Source organism: Cyprinodon variegatus, unplaced genomic scaffold (assembly GCF_000732505.1).
Source record: "Cyprinodon variegatus isolate N-32 unplaced genomic scaffold, C_variegatus-1.0 Scaffold22, whole genome shotgun sequence".
In the NCBI taxonomy this organism is placed as follows: domain Eukaryota; kingdom Metazoa; phylum Chordata; class Actinopteri; order Cyprinodontiformes; family Cyprinodontidae; genus Cyprinodon; species Cyprinodon variegatus.
The window spans coordinates 165,390-185,368 of record NW_015150475.1 but is presented as its reverse complement, the minus strand read 5'-3'; the positions used below and the strand labels follow the sequence as shown (position 1 = coordinate 185,368).

Here is a 19,979-nt window from a genome sequence, read left to right as displayed (position 1 = left end):
CCTCAATGTTTTGGATTCGTACCAAAAGGTTCACTTACATGTCCTTCAGATGCAATCTCTTATTTAAAGCTTTTTGTGTTAAAGAAGAAAGAATTTAAATAAAAACAAAGATTTTGGATTTTTATTCAGATAAAATTTGGAAAACCATGCTATATTTTCATTCCAATTAGTACAACACTTCAATAATGCTACTGCGGAAAGTGGTCTGCCACAAAATATCCCAATAGGCTATACTGATGTTTGTGGTGATGAAACGACTCAAAATAAAAGAATAAAAAGTTGAAGGGGTATAATTGCTTGTTAGAAACTGCTTCATCAATTGATGCTGTTAAAGCTTAAGCTGAAGCCTCTACAATGGCTCTTTTATTATGTAAAGAACTAACTAATGTTCTACAATAACAAATACCAGCCTTTGAAGCTCTGGTGTTTTCAAAAAGAGTATTTGAATTTAATTGTCACAGAATATTCATTAAAAGAACCACAAATGTGTTTTTAGAGACAATTTTGCTTTTAATTAGCTTCCAAAATTATGGTGTTCTTTTTTCATAAAACAGTAACCTGTGGAAGAAAACCAGTGCTTCGTCTTCATGAATCGTTTTTATGATTAACATAAATGCGTTATGCAATTGCGGGTTTAGTGATTCCCAAAGTCGCTGGTGAAACAGGGGCTTGTGGCAGAAACTAATTTAATTAATGACTCCATCTATAGAGTTACTTTCCAACGAAAGTATTGATAGCAATATTGAATTCTCTCACACAATTTGACAAACAGTTTAAAGGAGTCATATTTGTAATGTAAAGATTATAGTTTATTTCAATATTTAATATACTGCAGTTTCCTTACTTTGTTCAAATGTTGGAAAGGTTGATGGGGGCATGAAAACCTCCTAGTAAACATATTTTTTTCTTTAGATCAATGGTAAAATCTTGTATGGTAGAAGTCACCAAAATGCCTCAACGATCATCAACAACGCCCCCTCTAAAGTGAAGATCATACTCATCCGGTAAAAACTTATGTGCATCTACAGGCCGGCTTTAATTGATAAAAGCATAAATCTCATGTGTTTTAATCCATTTCTGTTTTTAAAAAAATGTGTCTCAATTTGGCAGAAATAAAGCAGATCAAATGCCAAAGATAATCAAAAAAGAGAGTGAAGACACCGTGGACTCCAAGACAGACGCTGCAGAGGTTGAATCGCCTGGAATTGAGCATATCTTTCTACCTCAGGTACATTACAATCACTACCATTGCTGGCCTTCAAATTTCTCAGCTTTAAACATTGTTATTATCTCTCCAGGATCATGTAGGTCTGGGCCTTTGCCTCAGTGAGGACTACTCCAAAGGAGGAGTGGTTGTCAGCTCACTAATGCAGCACGGCACTGCCATTAAGGTGCGGCTTCATGTAACTTACTGTCACCAAATAAGTAAAAGGATTTTTAATGAATAGATCAAATATACTAATTTAGGTAGCAACACTTATTTGTGTCAATTTATTCCAAAAAAACACTCTAAAGTTTAACTTCACCTATTTTTGACCTGTGCCTATAATTCAGGGGTATTAAATGTCGCTTTGTAAAAGCAAAAAGAAAATATTTATAGCTATTAATATTAAAAAGCTAAATGCAGAGCATATAAGTATAATTACCTTCTAAAAATCCGATGTGCGATGGTTTTCAAAGCCAGCCGTATCTCCAGAATAAGCAGCTTGGTTTAAAGGAAAGCAGCCTGATAGCTGAAGGCTCTACTTCCCATTCTACTCAGTCACTCCAGGATTCAGAAATAACCCTGCTGACTGAGAGTGAAACACTCTGCTGGATATTTGTCAGAAAGAGCTTTACTTATAACGGCAAAGGATTTAAAATACAACATGCAACCTGAATTTGACGGGGAGTTTCTGAGCAGAGCTCTAATGCACCAGAAGGCAACATATTTTACTTTGGTAAAAGAAGGCTGTTCCCTTTAATGTGCTGTAAAAACAAGGTCGAATTGCGTGAACTTTTTTTCTATTTTAATTTCAAATTACCTATCTTAGAATTAATGTTATTCCCTTCAAAATCAGATTTAGATTAGACTCCCTTTCTGTCTGTGGCTGTTTACTGTCAGCTCACAGAGATGAAAGAAACCTTCACTCACTGATCAGACTGAGGCAAACCGGGGGATTAGGTTCAAACTGACATATGGAGGATTGAGAACAAAAAACAAATTGCAAATATTGTTAAGAATTATTTTAGGTTGCTTTACTATCTTATAAAGGTACTATGTGTCTCAGATGTGCATGAACGTGAGGTAAATAAAGTTACTTTCAGGATGAAATTGCATGAAATGTTGACTTAGAGATGAAAAATAAGAATGCATGTCACAGTTTGAAAAGTATATCCATAAAAAGCTTTGTAAAAAAATTTTGATTTTCTTTTCTTTTTTACAAATATATACTTGTTCTGTCATATATATCATTAAAATGCATTTATGTGGATATTCGGATGTAACAAAAAGCAAAGGCGGCAAAAAAGTAGAAATTATTTTTGAAAATACTGCATTCTTTCCTGATAATGTCACTAAAATTGTGTTAAATATGTCTAAGGTTTGGAAAGAAAATCTAAAAAATACTTTTTTATATTTAGATATTTTATCAGCATTGTGTTCATTTCTTGAGGAGGTTCCAAAAATGTTTCAGTTGCACGTTATTTCATCAGGTTTTATAATTCATCAGGCTTTTTTAATTCGACCGGCAATACCTCATTCATCAAAATTGAAATTTGCTAATAAAAAGCAATACATTTAGTAATCAGATTTTTTTTTTATTTCATTGTTGTTGTGTTTGAGGAAATATTTCTTTTAAAATGAAAATCTAATGCTTCACGCAGTAAAATAATGACACGTCATTGCCCCTAGCAATTATGCAGATACTTGTCTGCAGGGTTTTAATTTCTTTAATGTCTCATTCTTACTTACATTCTCTCTGTCTTACATTTTCTCTGCACTGTTGTTTGTAGGATGGCAGGATTCAAGTTGGAGACAGAGTCCTAGCAGTGGGTGATGAACCTGTAGCTGGACTCTCAGTGGAAAAGGTTCAGAAAAACACACTCTAATACAAATTCTGCACCATAGGCTATCTGCAAGGTCAAGCTGATTTAATGATTCATGACTCTTATGTCCTCTTTGTCTTCAGGTGTCCAGTTTGATTCTCAAACACCAGGTCACTGTCAAGCTCTCCATCAGCCGTTCCAAGGCTCCTTTCTCCTCTCCCCCACCGCTCCTTTCATCACTTCCCCAACCCCCCCACCATCCTGCTCCTTCATCTGAACCTCTTCAGGTCTCTGCGTGTTCGTCTACACCTCTGGTTAGAACTCAGACCTCTCCAGCAGAGGGCTCTTATTGGTCAGGCTCAACTCCTTCAACCTCTGACCCCCAGAGCTGCCCAGTTGTAGCTGGACGGTTAACCACCATAGAAATTTGTAAAGGAAATTTAGGCCTGGGCCTCAGCATTGTAGGAGGATGCGACACCCTCCTGGTGAGAAATGCAGAAGTTTTATAATTATGTCAAACATTTTGGTAGAAAGGATTGTGTAATCATATTTATATTCATCCTTGATTAGAGAAAATAATAAAGCCTTGCAGCAGCAAATTAGGCTCTGATTGTGCACATATTTCTTTGCTGTCTGTAATAATGAGAGATGTTGGGTTGTTGTTTTTTTACACCAGGGGGCAGTAATAATCCATGAAGTGAATGATGGTGGAGCAGCGCAAAGAGATGGACGGCTCCAGGCTGGAGACCAAATATTAGAGGTATGAGAGGTCCATGCATACAAACACACACTGAATACTCACAGCTCTTCTGTTACAGCAGTGCTATCATTAATACAACAGACCAACATAGATTAGTATACAACATTTAAATGAAAGGAAAATCACACTGTGTCCCAAATTGTTGACAAAAAATGTCTAAAAAGTGTGGCATGGAAATGAATTCAGCCCCTCTGTTGTGAGAACATTTAATAAACCAGAGGATCCAAGAGTTCACTAAATCCGAGAATAGATATTGCATTTTGATTTGATGTTTAATTACTTCAGGTAATTCAATCTTACTTAGATGAAAGCCTGATAGGTTTTATAGAACATAAACCAACATCACAGTTCATGTATGGTTAAATTGTAAAACATTGAGTTAAGCTTGAACTTTGTTGGTCTACATAAAAAAAAAACTGTGTGATGATGAATTAATCCCCCCACATCTCTCTCTAAGACAGCTTTCCCTTGTTGAAATGTGGTGCTTTTGTGGTATCATGCTGTTTGGGGTGCACACATCCAACAGTGACAGGGAAATTATGTGAAAGGCTTAGATCAAAGCATATTGATGTGCTGGTTTAGTCAATGTCCAGGCTGTCTTACAATCAAAAATGCCCAGCATTGCTTAAAAATGGATAAGCACTGGTGCTTTCAATTTAATACTAATGTGATTTACATATTTTCTAAAAAATCTGATGTAATTGTAGCAAAAATGGTTCCTCAAATATATTGTAACAGTGAGTTACAAGCATATGAAACACTACAGATTTTTTTTTTTTTATTAGCAGCCTACTTTAGATTACCACCAATTATTACAATTTAAAAGTGTCTGTTGCCCAAAATTTGGAAAAACAAAAACAAAACACATTATTGGTTGAAATACATGTGAAAAAAACCCTGATATTTTTAACCCTTCAGGTAAATGACATAGACCTGCGACAGGCCACACATGACGAGGCGATTGCAGTGCTGCGGCTCACCACCCAGCGAGTTCGGCTAAGTGTCTTTAGGCACCAGGAGGCCTACCGGGAGGAGGACCTATGGGACGTCTTCAATCTAGTTCTTACTCCCTGTCCTGGAGAAGGCCTAGGATTCACCACCGTGGGGAAAAGGTAGGAAATGAAGGTGGAAATTGTTTGTTTTGACTAATGTTTGATTTTACTAAGCCATTTGGAGTCACCTATGACTACACTTATATAGATTAAAGTGTACTTCGGACCACTAGATGTTGACAAAGCACAATAAGTTTGATAGGCTATAGTTGGCTTGGAGATAGATTTGCTCCAGTTTTAGGTTTCAGCAATTTAAAGCGCTATTTTCTATGAGGAATTTGGTCACTTGGATGTACCTGGGCCATGGCTAGCTGTGAATAAAAAATTATATGAATTAATATTTTGTTTAAGATATTACTGCTGCTCGATGCAGAGTGTATGTGAAACTGAACTGACTGTTCACGCAAGGTTTTTTTGGAGGATCACACCCACGCCGATTCTGACCTTTACATCTGTTCTCTGTTCCAGATGTTATTTCAATAGTAGCTTGATCTAACATAAAGCTCACTGACTGTTCTTTCTTTCGACAATATGACAATGAAGGGAACCATTGTTTCCTGGATACTGACTTGCCAGCTGCTGGTGTAGAGACGGATAGTTTTGTCATCAGCAAATAAAATTGTAATTTATATTGGATAGTGAAATAATATATATTGTAGACTAATAAAACAGACAATTGCTTCTAAGTAAAAACAAACGTGGTCATTTAGTGAAAAACTCAGAACAGAGGAGCCTGAATTCAAAGCCACAGGAGTCCAGCAGGAGTTCGAAGACAGATCAGACAAACAAATCCGAACCAGGAACAGCCAGGCCCTGAGGTCTGAAGACAAAATGGGTCGGGGTCAGGCAATCAGAACAACAAAATGGTACGTTACAGAACTGTCATGAAAGGCTTGAATAATCTGGCACTAATCTGGCACAGCAAGCAGTTTAAATAGAGACTAGAGCAGGTGGCACAGATGAACGGTGATGAGAAACTGGGCGGAGCTAGACAGGTGAATGGTATGAACCATTAAGCTAGTCCTCAAGACCATGATAGGTTTGGATAACAGCTGACTAATTGTGCAAGACTCATTCATTAAGACTGTAGCTCTTGTTAAATGTGTTTGTACCTGAGGGAAGATCAGAAATAGGATAAAAATTGTGAACGTGAAATTTTCTCCTCAGTCACATGTACAAATTATCTAAGAATTAATTTGTTCTTACTAACGCTTCTTGAATGAGGCCCAATGCCTCCAAACAATGTGATTGACAAAAAAGAATACTGAAAAAAGTGTAGGGTATTTATAGTGCATGATCTAACATTGGTAATCATATTATTAGCATCCACTATATCGAATAAATCATTCTCAATTCATTGAGAATTCAATGCAGCATTTGTGTTATCATGTCAAAAAGAAAAACAAAAGAAAAACAAGATGTACCTTTTCCCTGTTAACATGTCTTAAGTAAAAGAGTTGTTTTATTTGTGATGGTTTTTTTCTTTAGAAATCGAAAATGTTTTGCAGTGTCCTGGATGCAAGAGTTGCCGCAAGGTGACTTTGATTTGGCAATGAAGTGCAGAAAATACACAAAAAATAAAGTTAGAAAGAGAGTTTGTTAATATTGCAGAGAAGAGGAACACTTGCCAATATTCTGTCAGAGGGTCAAAGTGAAGGTTAATCAAATATTCAATAAAGCAGGTTTTTTTCTATCTCTTTCCTGTGAGGGACACTCAAAGCAAATTATTACCCGGCATTTTAAAACATCAGACTTTGCAGCACAGTTTCACTAAAGCTGTTTTGATATTGGTTCAAAATGGTCAGTGGTTAAAAGAAATGTTTGTGATTTCTTTTTTTTTTTTTTAAGGAGCATGTTCCGTGTGCCTCTTTGTTTTAAAAAATGCATTATCCGATTTAGGATTTTTCTGTTATAAAACAATGGTTCTTAAAATATGCTAATAAGGGTTAAAGGTCTTTAATACAGCTGGTAACTAAATTCACATCAAAGTTATTGATATTTGATGAGATCAGTCTAGATCTAAAACAGGTTTTTGTGATAGAAAATTGTGAAAAGGGCAACAAAAGTTTAACAACTTTAGTTTTTCCCAATCTTAGGGATCTTAATAAATCTCTGTTGTTATTAGGCAGGATGTTTTCTCCAGTTTGGCAGCTTTAACGCTCTTATTTCTATACCATTCAAATTCTTTAATTTAATGCCAGAAATGTTGCAATTGGGTCAAAAATATATATTTTTTAGCATTAATCTGAAATTAAACATGTGATTTCTCATGTGTTTAATAGATAAAAATAAAAATATAAAAATCTCTCCTTCATTTTTTTCTGTGGGGGCGGGGTTCTGCTTTTACATAAAGCCTAACACTTTCAAGAGTAGTTCTTAAACTGTTTTGATAGTCAAACTATTTATCTTTATTTATTTACCAGCAGCATTTGTTTAGATACGCATTAAAACCACAGTAACAAACCAGTCAAACCTGCTTCTGTATTACTCTCTGTGATCTAAAGACTTTTCTGTAAAAGTTCATCCAGTTTGGTAAAACAAAACAAAAAATTCTTAAACCAAAACATTTCATTTTGACTCTTTTTGTTCTTTTGAATGTGATATAAAGTAATACATTGAGCTCATTACAGCCCTGCTCCTTTGTAATAAATCCTCAGTATAATTAATTATTAAAAAGAATAACTTTTTTCAATACATGTTAGAAAATAACCCAAACTGAGGGATATATTTATGAAGTTCTTACTTCTTTAATACTCATTTTGTTTGGGGGTGGAATTTGGAAAACAATAAAATGCTAAAGGACTCGCTGTTCTAAAAAAAAGTTTAGGGATGCTGTTATCTTTCATAACCAACTTTAATAATATAGAAAACAGCAGCATCATGGGTCCTACATTGAGATGGAATCTATAGACCTCTTTGACCTCTTATTCCTTCCAACAGCGATGACACGGGCATCTTTGTGTCAGAAATCATCAGAGGAGGCGTTGCAGAATCAGATGGCAGTTTGCTGCTCGGTGATCAGATTCTGTCAATCGATGGGGAGGATGTCCGCGCAGCATCCCAGGAGCATGCACAGAAGCTCCTGCAGGTATCACTCCTTCACCTTTGCTTGATATCACAAGAATAAATTAGCTGGGTTTTTTTTTGTTTTTTGTTACATTTTTTTTGTGTTTTTGTCTTTGTCAAACTTAGGAGTGCAATGAAGAAGTCCATTTGGAAGTTGCTCGTTTTAAAGCTGGGCTGCAGTACTCCCAGAGGAGTAAGGTAAAGTATTTGTATTTTTTGATTTACTTGACTAGTGTGGAGGACCAAACCTTATTGAGAACATATATGAATAAACGTTATGGCTTATTGATCATAATGATATACCACCAACAAAATGTCAAAAAGGAACATTTTATAAACTATAGATCAATAAAAGTATTTCTTTCTGGTTTTCTAACTTTTCCTTTTTAATATTTTGTATTTTCTCTTACATAGTTTCTTGGTTATATGATCTTGAATCATTGATTCATGCAACATATATTGTGAATTGAATTATCTTTTGAATCTTATCTTTGAAAATGCAAAAATGCATGAGGTTTTCAGATGCTGCACTGACCTGATTTTATTGTAATCCTGACTTTCTTTTCTTAATGATTATTTCTGTAGCATGTGCTTACTATCAAATGTGAACAGTATTTAAATAATATTATTTTGTGAACCTAGGAATATTTTCAGTTGTGTTTTATCCAGAGCGAGGCCTCTGAATGCTCAACTGTACCTAGCAAATGTGATCCATCTTTTGGCCACCAGAGGGAGACAGTTAGCAGAACAGGGAGCTGCAGTAAGCATTACTGTTTATTCAAGTCTAACATTTTCTTTTCAGCTCTCATTTAAAAATTATTCATTAAAACATTATTCTCTAAACGGTTTCCTTTTTATCTTGTTCTCTTAAATGCTTCAAGAAACTGAACTCAGAAAAGTAACAATAGAGAAGGTAAGAGGTTTTAAGTTAATAAATGAATGCATTTGACATTGTGTCATAAAACATATTTTTTTTACTATTTGTTTGCAAAGCTCCAACTTTGAATGACCTACTTATCTCACTAGACTGTGAGTTTACTCATACATTAAACAACAAAGTCTTGCCTGTATGTTTGATATCACCACAGGGTCCATGTGACACCCTTGGTATCAGCTTAGCTGGAGGAGTGGGCAGTCTCCATGGCAACACACCTCTTTTTATTGCTTCTATGGATACCAATGGGCTGGCTGCTAAAACAGAGAAATTAGAGGTGAGCTGTCAGTGTGTATATTTAGGTTTCACTCATTACATGCCGTCTAAGTAACTTGTTAAGGGATCTGGTGTATATCGAGATGCTGTTAGTTGTTCCAAAAGTATTTAACATTCCTTTGTAAAGACAGAAGTTTAAAAAAGAAAACTTGTGAAAGAAAATTAGATTGCTTAGATTACTTAAATTTAAAAAGAAAAAGAACAATGAGAAGTTTTCAGGTTTCAAGAGCTTACTCCTTTTTCTATTGTCTAGACCAGTGTTTCCCAACCTTTTTTTTTTCTTTTTTTTTTTTTTTTTTTTTTTTTTACAAAGGCAGAGTCATTTGAAGCTTTTGTCTTACCATGAGTATCCCGTCAGTCAAAAGTGATAAAGGCTGCACAGAAGTAGAACGTAGAATAACTAATAAGTATTTCATTTAATTTGTNTTGTCTAGACCAGTGTTTCCCAACCTTTTTTTTTTTTTTTTTTTTTTTTTTTTTTTACTTCTGTGCTCCTTTGGGGATTTTGTCTTACCATGAGTATCCCGTCAGTCAAAAGTGATAAAGGCTGCACAGAAGTAGAACGTAGAATAACTAATAAGTATTTCATTTAATTTGTTTAAATTGAGAATTTATTATTTGGCATATTATTCTTTCCTACTCAAATAAAAACAAATTTTGCCCAGAGAGTACAAAATAAAATCACACTATACCTCTGCCTTTATCAACCTGGAGCTCCTCTCAGTAACTCCCCTGTAATCACGTTTAAACCTGAGGAATTGGGAACAAAATACTGAACAAAAATTATAGTCAGACTGACTCCATTTATTTTATATTGTTTTCACCATTCATGACACCTGAGCTTGCTTTGATCAGGTGTGGGAAAACAGAAGATACCAGGCTGTTCTGTACATCCAGTCTGTTCCTCTGCTTGGTTTTGATGTGTGTCAAAGCAGAAGTTGAACTCAAAGATATAAGAACAACTTGCTTTTTGATTGAAAAAAAGCTTTACTTGGGTTCTCAAAAAATAAAAATTATCCCAGCCTTATTTAATTTTATTACCTGCGAATTAAAATATTTTCATGTACCCCTTGCAATGCACTTGTGAACCACTAGGGGTTCACATACCCACTGTTGGGAATCACTGGTCTAGACAACAAGTATCTACATTTCTAAAAATACCTCCATCCATCCATCCATCCATCCATCCATCCATCCATCCATCCATCCATCCATCCATCCATCCATCCATCCATCCATCCCCACTTATTGAACTGTATAGATAAATCATTTTCAATTGATTCGTTTCCCATTTTAATTTACATTCCAAAGGTAACTTACCGTAAGATAAATGTATGTGTGGTTGTGATTGTGTGTGTTTGTTACCCAGACAGGAGACAGGATCATCAGCATCAATGATGTGTCCACAGAGGGAATTACTCCTGAGCACGCTGAAGACCTGCTGAAGAACGCAACCGGAACCATCAGTCTGCTGGTACTGTCACACAGCTGTAAATAGATAATGACTTGAGAAATAATGGCAGGATCCCTGGATGTGATGACATCAGCGAGAATTTTCCTCTGCCTGTCAGAAACAGATAGCAATATCTTACACTGTAGAGCATTTTTAGTTGTGTAGATCTCAACACAGACTTCACTGTGTACTTTAAATTAAAATTTCAACCAGATAGAGGGCTCAAATGTGCAATCTAGGAATAGATTTGCCTGCCCATTGCACTATTAAATCATTGTTATACATTAGCTCTTTGAAGGAGTCTTTTATACTTTTGGGGAAAGAAATTCTATGAACTAAAACTTACATAGCATGTGACTGCTGTAAGTGGTTGTTTGATTTTTGTTCAGTCTTATTAAAGTAGAGATTCTGATTGATTCTGATTTTCTTTCAAACTAGATCCAATTTACCAGTCAGATTGCTTTAGAAGCATTTTTTGCTGAAAGTAATGCTGCAATTCTTTTCATATGTTCCTTCATGATACCAAAATCCTTGTCAATTATATGATTAACATTTAGCAGACAGCATCTATGAGCAGCAGATTCTAGAATGGTTTGGGATAAATTCTTGTACCAGTAAAAAGCGCTGTAGAACATGGAAATTCTTTCAACTAAGCCAGTGGTTCTGCTCTCAACCATTATGTTGTTCTTCAAGTTACTGAAGGTAAGTTTACAAGAATTTTATTCAGGTGTCCATAAAAAAATACACAGCCCCCATTTTTCATTTTGAAGCCACATGTTGAGAACAACTGATCTAAACAATATGTTTGATTCCCTGGCAGCATGTTTCTTGTTATTGTCCAGCCAGAAGGTTAACCTCCTCCAGGGGATTGTCCTGTATTTATTTTTGCCCCATATTAAGCTCAATCCATCTTCCCATTAACTGACTGGCTGAATCATCTGAACTTATTTCTGTGCTCCCATACTGCAGCTGTTACATTTGGCTTTCCAACCAAATTCCATCTCTGCTTTTCTATTTTTCTAAATGCTAAACCAACTATGCTAAGGAAACTGCAGTGGGAGGGGTGAATGGAGGGCGATGCACCAATGTAAAATCTTTTATTATTCAGATTATTAAGACTACAAAGCGAGTAAGATGTAAGGAAAACATTGGAGCATGCAAACGTAAAATTATGGAGCTCATTTAAACTTGTCATGTAATTAGTTTTATCATGGCGATTAATTGAGTTATTTTTTATGTGACAGGCATACTGTACATATTTCAGCATAATAGTTCAACGGAAGAGCACCTTTTTCCACATTTGCTAAATTCTATACATGGTTCATTGGGAAGTACAACAGGATTTTCTTTAACCAATGGGTTTGTTTTTGCAAATCTTTCATACAGTGCTGATAGGCAGAATACACAACTAACTGTCCGCTTAACAGATTCTTTCACCTGCATCTCAATGGGTTTAGTAGCTCTACTGCATTTAAAAGGTTTGGGGTTAAATTCCAGCTTCACTTTGTCATATGTTTATATGCCCTTGGGTAAGGTACTACTGATCTGTATAAAGGTGAATGAATGTGTGCATTTCAGTATGTTCCAGTGGGGAAATGTGGCTTTATTGTAAATTGCTTTGAGAAGTCAATGTGAATAGAAAAGTGCTATAAAAATTTAGTCTATTTACCTGAGCTGTGAATCTTTGCAGTTCCTCTAAAGTTCCAAAAAAGTAAAAAAACGAAAAAAAAAAAAAAAAAAAACCCAAACAACTGGACTTTGTTTCTAATTTTAAATACGTTTGGCTTCCCATCCAAGAAGCTTTTTCAATTCAAAATGTCAGAAATAGCGTCGAGTTGGAGGCTTTATAGAGTGGACCAAAAACTAAGCCTTGTTAGTTAGCATAACGTCTTTAAATTTGGAAACCAAGTCCTGTGGATTTTTTTTTTTACTTCTTTGGAATGACTATGACCTGGATGACTGAGAATCTTCACCAGCACATTCCTTTAAAGTTACCATGAACTTCCTTATTGAACTTATCCGTATAAATCCTCTTCTTTCCAAAGTCAGTTTTGGTTGACCACTATTCCTTGGCTCTGTTACAATTTTCAACACTTTGGTTATTAGTTCTAATCCATCCTTTTTTAAACATCTTCAAAACCTCCTTCCCAAGCGTTCTGCTGTCCTGATCAGTCCTCAGAATAAAGTGTGTGGATGGATGACCTCTAAACCAGGCATCCCCAACCTCGGTCCTAGAGGCCCGCTGTCCTACAGGTTTTAGAGGTTTCCTTGCTCCAGCACAGCTGATTTTAATTGAAAGCTGATTAACAGGCTTTTGGTCTACTGCAATCATTATAATCAGCTGTGCTAAAGCAGGGAAACCTCTAAAACCTGCAGGACAGCGAGCCTCGAGGACCGAGGTTGGGGATGCCTGCTCTAATAAACCTGACACCATCACAGAGCATCACAGGTTCTTTCTGAGTTTACCTTATTCACAAATGGACTCTTTTTCCTATATAGGTGACCTTGGACAGCAGCTCATTGCATTGGATTCTTTTAGATTTCCTTTTTTACTTAAAAGAAATACTTTAAATATGGAAATCATTTTGTGTTGGTGTCACAGAAAATCAAAAAAAAAAATTTAGTTTTGGTTTTGTAAAACCATGACACACGGTGAAGTTCACGGGTTGGAAATGCATTTTTCAGGCTTTTTAATGAGAATCATTTTTGTGTTTAGGTAACTGACGGTTTCGAAGGGGTCATTCCACATGATCAATGTGAGGGTCATATCAGCACATCAGATCAGACAAGTAGCTGCTCTCATAATAACTTCTGGTAAGAGTTCTTATTAGCACATTTCCACCAGTGTTTTCTTATTTCTAACTGAGTATAATAACTGAAACCAATGAAATATACTGTTAATGCAATTTGGGTCTAACCGAACACAATCAAGCTACTTCTCTGATCCCTACAGTCCACGAGTTTATAAGACCATTACACTGGAGAGAGGGTTGTCAGGCCTGGGCTTCAGCATTGTGGGGGGATTTGGCAGCCCTCATGGAGACCTGCCGATCTACGTCAAAACTATTTTCTGCAAGGTGAGCAAACACATCTGGTGATAGAGTACATTTAAACTTTATATCGTTTACTTTTGCCAATATGTAGTACCTGTCGTCATGGTGTATCACCATTTGCCTCGATGGATCACTCTGTATTCTTCCTTTATCTCACAAGCAAAATGTATTTATAGCACAAATGTAGGTAGTATTTAATTAAATTAATTTCTGATTCTGTAAGTCTCATTAGTCTTCTTCAAAGTCATGCTTATATTAAAAAATGTAAAAGCTTATAAACCTTTGCGTAACCTTTATCAAGATCCTCAAAGACAACTGCCATTACTGTGGTACTGTAGCATCCCTATTTGTAAGTGAGTACTTGTCAGAGTTCAGAACAGAGAACCCAGAATGATATCTCAAAAGCGTTTTTTTAAATACAACAGATTTGCTGTGAACACCTAGGGCGTCTAAGGCAGGAACCTCTGCGGGAAGAAAACACAGGTTAGTGACCACGTCAATCTAGCGGAGGCAGATTATGAACATGAGTCACTATCCTGTTCTTAAAGTTTAGTCTATGCCCAGAGGACGAGGTTGGTACCAGCTGGTCGGCTGCCAACAAGACGCGGTGGGCACCACGGAGAGTGTCCCAAACGTTAATCTTTTAAAGCCCACCTAATTTGAAGTGATCCTGAAGTGATATTTTGCATACCCAAATGGAAAAGCAAATAACTTAGGAACTGGCCAAATTACATGTGTGTTACATTATTTGAAAACTAACACCCAAAGACTGAACAATAGGCAGGAGATTCAAGCAGACAAAGGAAAGCAGGACAATCCAGAGGGCGAAGTCAAAGCCGGTGCCAAAGAGGTTTAAAGGAGTCCGGGCCAGAAGATCAGAGATCCAAAGAGGAAAAGAAAGGAAATTCAGGATGGTGTCGGGAATCAGTTCCAGGTTCGGTTAACAGGCAGAATCCAGCAGGAGTTCGAAGACAGGTCAGGCTAACAGATCAGAATGGGAACAGGTAGGCTCAGTGGTCCAAAGGCAGAACAGGTCAGGATCAGGCAACCAGTAAACAATAATATTTGTTGGTTTTACTATAATAATATGGTTTTCAATTCACTTGATTTTCTCTGGTTACTTTTTGATTCATTTGTGTGATTGTTCTAAGTATCTTTGTTGAGTTTTAATTATGGCTCAATTACCTAATTAGTATTATTGTTTCCTGCTGGTTCACCCAATTATTTATTTGTTTTCTGTGCCAGGTTCTGTATGTAGGTTCCTGTTTAATTCATTCACATGGGATGAATTCTGTTTTCCACGCCAAGTTAAGATCTTTCTCTCCGAACAGCCTCAGATTGTCTTGCTGATGTCTAACATAACAAAAGATTACTTAAATAAAAAAATAAAAAAAATTACTACTTTTTTGTTGGTGTCCCCAGTGATTTATATAAAATGAATCTAGCAGAAGAATTTCTGTAATTCACCATTTACCTTTTTGAGGGTAAACCCAGTGCATATGTACTTCTAATATTAAATCCATGATATTCTACCTTACTGTGTATCCTTAATGATTATTAAAAAAAATGTGACACAGAGAATGATAGGTTGGGTTAATATTATAAGTTATATGCCTCAACTTTTACAGATGAGTTAGATTTAAAAAAAAGTTTTAAAAAAGTATTAAGTAATGCTTTGGGCCTTCTTCACATTAAAAGTCCCGGGAACTTGGTTTGGTTGGATGAAATATTAAACCTTTTTTGTAAGAAGAACATTTCGATAAAATACTGGTAGAGTCTAAAAGAAAAATGAGCATGAGTGGTCATTAGGTCTGTTAGAAGGATACACATCTAAAAACATTCGGCCAAATCAAAACAGAAAAGTCAGACATGTGGTATGGGGTGAAATAAAGACAGAAGAGCAATAGAGAGGACCATGGACTGTGGTTGCACAGTTTGTTCACAAAGACATGGTCAAAGATCCTTACTTTGCTCCAACTTTGTGAGATGTTAGAGCAGAACATGGAAATACTGTCTTTATACCTGCTCTTCAATTAAAGCAATTTAGGAACCATTCAGTGACTTTTGGTCTAACATTAATGGGGCGGGGCTCTTCTCTCTCTGCAGGGGGCAGCCATTGAGGACGGCAGGCTGAAACGTGGCGATCAGATTATTGCTGTGAATGGACACTGTCTGGAGGGTGTGACTCATGCTGAGGCTGTGGAAATTCTGAAAAAGACAAAAGGGACTGTCGTCCTTACTGTTCTCTCCTGAGCTAATTGTCACTCTTCCAGTTTTCGAATAGTATAACTGTATGAATAACGCTGTCTTTTGTAGAACTGCTTGAATCAAAGCTGAGGACCTAAATATGGGAATTTCTAGAAGTCCAAATGCATCTTCAACGTCTTAGAGAATTCTTTCAAGTGTTTAAGCATGTAGACCCCATATATTGGTCATATAACATGTTTTGATCACCCAAAATGACATACAATGATTAGAAATGGGAAAGGTTGTCAAAGGTTGTCTTAAATCCTTAATCTTAAATACCTAACAAGATCTATATTCTAGATCTAGCTGAAGAAAATCACCCCAACTGTATGATCCTGCCACCAGCATTCAAAGGTTCTTGAAAACTATTTATCTATTTTTTCTTCTGGTGTAAAATTGTGTTTATCTGTAAAATGCATCAAAGTTTTTGACTTAATGTGAGAAAATAATAATGAAAAAAAAGTTGTAGAACTGTTGATACTTGTGCATGGTAACACATGCAGTACCTAGTCTGGAGAAGGTACCTCTAACAAAACTGCCTCAAATATTGTATTTGTACAGTCATTTCTCATTATACAACTGTAACATTAATTTTACTTGATAGAAAAAAATCTAAACTTGTTTTTAGTGGCAATATTATCTTTATGTACAGTTCTACCTATACAAAGCCTAAGTGTTTTAATGATATGAGGTCGGAGATATAAAAATAACGGAAAACAAAAAGGCCTGTCAGAAAAGAAAAAGCAACAACAAAAAACCAAAACACATGCAGTATTCTTACAGTTAATTGACTCCTGTTCAGTCAAAGGTCCCATTCCAACATGCACAACATGCCAAGTGCTTCTGCCAAGGTTTTTTTTTAAGGCAATCGTGTTTTAGGAGACTGTTTTTGTGAAGGCGTGACATACATTTTCTTTGCATTCCTGTATTTTATTGTTTTAAAAGCATAATGGTTACTTATTTAGTCATTGTCTTTCATAACCTAGTGATACCTCTATGAACATAGTATGTATGGTGGTTAGAGAATACAATAACAAGTCTTTGCATACTTTTTTTTTTTTGCACACTAGGACTTAAAGGGAGTAGTTTATAGTATAAAGTGCTGTTTTTATTTAGAATTTCTTTTTTTTTTTATTGATTCTGTATTCTTAATGGAAAATGTATTCTTTATGTATTTTAGGTTTGTTGTTTAAAGAAGCCACAGCACTTAAACCTGTGTGCATTATGTAGCATTCTATAACAGAATTGTCTGTAATAAAAGTGAATTTGTGAGGATTTGTTTTAAGATTATTGATTAAGATTATTTTGTGTGTTTTCATTGAATCTGGGATACAGAAGAAACTATGATTTGAACCAGCCAAGGACCCATCGAGGAAAGTAGGGACATTTTGAATAGCTACTACTGTTGTTTGATGAATTTTTATGCACTTCATCCTGACAGATCTAGTGAAACCAAGTCATTTGTGTGACCCACTTTGTAACTAACTTTAAAATCTGCTTACATCCATGGTCCATTTTGAAAACTCTACAGTATGGTGTCCAAACATGAACCTCTTTGATATCGGTTGTCATTTCTGCCTATGTTTTGATCAATGTTTTTTCTTTATTAGACACATTTATTACAAACATATATAAAGTATTTGTTGATGTGAACATAACTCCATATGACACATAATACACACCATCATATTTTTTTTTGGGTTACATTGTCTCCTTGTAGTAATTTCCTGGCTGTGGTGCCAATTCGATTATCATTATTATTATACATGTCTGTCGTGTAATGACGACTGTGATTCTAAGGCTTGTTCAAATTAAAGGTGCTGTAGGAGATCTTGGAAAAGCGGTTCCAGCAAGCTATAATTTTGAACATACAAAACCATACCTCTCCCTTCAGACCACCCCTCGAAATGGTAAATGGCATGTACTTATATAGCGCCTTTATTCAAGTTAGGAGACTTGACCAAAGCACTTTACACTACATTCATCCACCCATTCACACACACACTCACACACTGATGGTGGCAAGCTACATTGTAGCCACAGCTGCCCTGGGGCTCACTGACAGAAGCAGGGCTGCCGTACACTGGCGCTACCGGGCCCTCTGACCACCATCAGTAGACAATGCAGGTGAAGTGTCTTGCCCAAGGACACAACGACACTGAAAGTCGGAGTCGGGGCTTGAACCGTCAACCCTTCGATTTCAGGGCAAACTCCTACATCCAACGCCACTGTCGCCCCGAAACCACGCAGCGGGTCTAGAGCAGCAGGAGCAGCGCTGTTGATGCAGAGCGCTATGATCACTCCTCTGAAACAGTTTATTAACGCCTAAATTAACAAGCAGACAACCATGATTGATGTGTCAGGAACCAATCATGTCCAACGGACCGTCTTTTGTGATTGGTTGGGGTTATTCATAGATTTCTCACTGTAGCAGGGACCATTTATTTTAGTTTCACTTCCAGGCCTTCTATTTCGGTGCTTGCTAAGTGGGGAGATCTTTAAGCCAAGTGGTAAAAAATGCGTCAGAAAAGATCTCCTACTGCACCTTTAACCAAAGCAGTCCATAGGTTTTTTCCCTACCCTGGATATAGCTTTAACTGTCAACGCAGCAAAAGGTAAAGGGATAGGAGCTAGAATCAGGAGCTACAAAAGGGGCTGCAGTTTGAGGAATTTGGATTGAAGCTTGCAGTTCCTTAGGGTTTTGGTTCATTTCTCTCAGTTCTGTATTTATCATTGTTCCCCCTTGGATCTCTTGCTTAGTACTCTCCCTCAGCTGCTTGGCATCCTCCTGATTAAACTCACCTGATTTTTATGTCACTAATAACCCTTCCTTTGTATTTAAGCTCATATTGTTCATTGATAGTCTCTTCTCTGCCACCACCCTGTATCAAATCATCCTCTCCTTATGGTTCTCTCTAATTTTGTTCAGTTTTATTATAACATTTTGTTTCATAGCATCTTGTTCTGGTACTCCTACCTAAAATAATACAATAACCCATGACACTTTCTGGTATTTGTTATAAGATGCCACTATAGTATTTCTTTAAAATGGTGGCAATTATGATGGCATCTTTTTTTTTCCAGTAACGAATTTCAGAATTGAGAGGGTGATTTAACTTACTCTAAAGCCTTCGAAGCCACATCATCACCTGGACTTTCCTCAGATGTTTAGAGCCAATAAAATCTTTTTTTTTGCTGCTGCTAAATTTGAAGAAAGTTATGCAAAATTCTCTTAGAAGTTTGCTATTTCGTAAACAGAAATAATTAGAGCGATCCTAACTGACATAAAACAGGAAAAATTTGGTTATTTAAATGACAGTATGTGAAGAAATAAAAAGTCTTTTTAAACTGTGTATGCAAATATCTTGTTTTAGTTGAAAAGGTAAACAAGTGTGAAATATAACATTTTATATTGTCTTGATTTTATTTTTGAGGAAAACATGAATGTGACATTGCAAAGAATGGCATCTAGAAACAAACAGCAGATAAAACTGGTGACAACTTAACAAACAATACAATTGCACACAATTGTCTCATTTAGGAAAGTGGAAGCCTCTCAGGAGAGCCTGTCTGCAGCCTTCGCATTAATCAAAGCCATCTGTTCACATTGCAAGCTTTGCTGAAACCCAGCCATCACAGTCTGCTTTATCCTGGTCCAGATGAACAATCGCTCGCCTGATTGGATAAGGGGACTTCTTAAGATGGAGGAATGGCACAAGACTTGTGTGGTTCAGATTTGTCCTTTCAGAAACTTTTTTTCTTCACTTTATTGCACTCCTTTGTTACCCACCTTTTCCACTGAGACTGGAAAGCTCACTGGTGAGTTTTGTGCTGCATTTTAAATTAAGATAACTCTCATGAGAGTAAACTTGAAAGGTACTAATGATCCTCCATTCTCTGGAGGGTAGCAACAGCCAAGAGACTGTTCCGTACGTGACTGTCACATCTATTCATATTCATACATCCACAGCAACGTGTCTTTTTTGCTGCCAGTGTCACCTGGTGCTGTCCAAATGTTGGTGGATCTAGAAGAAAAAAAAAATAAAAACTCTGATCCTGAAATTCAGTTTGTTGAGGATCTTTTTCAGCCTGTTATCCTACTCTGCAAAAA

At 36.3% G+C, this 19,979-nt stretch overlaps 2 protein-coding genes and 1 long non-coding RNA gene across 3 annotated transcripts in view; all 3 read left to right on the top strand.

The window, feature by feature from the left end:
* Positions 1–8,661, top strand: part of LOC107095227 (multiple PDZ domain protein-like) — a gene marked incomplete at its 3' end in the record, with an annotated part of 69,523 nt that extends 60,862 nt beyond the window's left edge. The window contains exons 29-38 of the mRNA XM_015391231.1: positions 913–1,004; positions 1,111–1,228; positions 1,299–1,391; positions 2,995–3,069; positions 3,171–3,512; positions 3,704–3,787; positions 4,706–4,899; positions 7,780–7,927; positions 8,032–8,103; positions 8,575–8,661. Coding sequence (XP_015246717.1) covers positions 913–1,004; positions 1,111–1,228; positions 1,299–1,391; positions 2,995–3,069; positions 3,171–3,512; positions 3,704–3,787; positions 4,706–4,899; positions 7,780–7,927; positions 8,032–8,103; positions 8,575–8,661 — 1,305 coding nt within the window. The remainder of the gene's footprint in view (positions 1–912; positions 1,005–1,110; positions 1,229–1,298; positions 1,392–2,994; positions 3,070–3,170; positions 3,513–3,703; positions 3,788–4,705; positions 4,900–7,779; positions 7,928–8,031; positions 8,104–8,574) is intronic.
* LOC107095219 (multiple PDZ domain protein-like) lies at positions 8,660–10,613 on the top strand. The gene is made up of 3 exons (XM_015391222.1): positions 8,660–8,818; positions 8,994–9,116; positions 10,485–10,613. Exons 1-3 carry the CDS (start codon positions 8,777–8,779, stop codon positions 10,611–10,613), a joined length of 294 nt encoding a protein of 97 aa, XP_015246708.1. The 5' UTR covers positions 8,660–8,776.
* A 2,670-nt stretch (positions 10,614–13,283) lies between these two features.
* Positions 13,284–17,098, top strand: LOC107095071. Its single transcript, XR_001481715.1, has 3 exons — positions 13,284–13,382; positions 13,522–13,645; positions 15,728–17,098. It is a non-coding gene; the product is annotated as an uncharacterized LOC107095071 (long non-coding RNA).
* Positions 17,099–19,979: the final 2,881 nt, after the last annotated feature.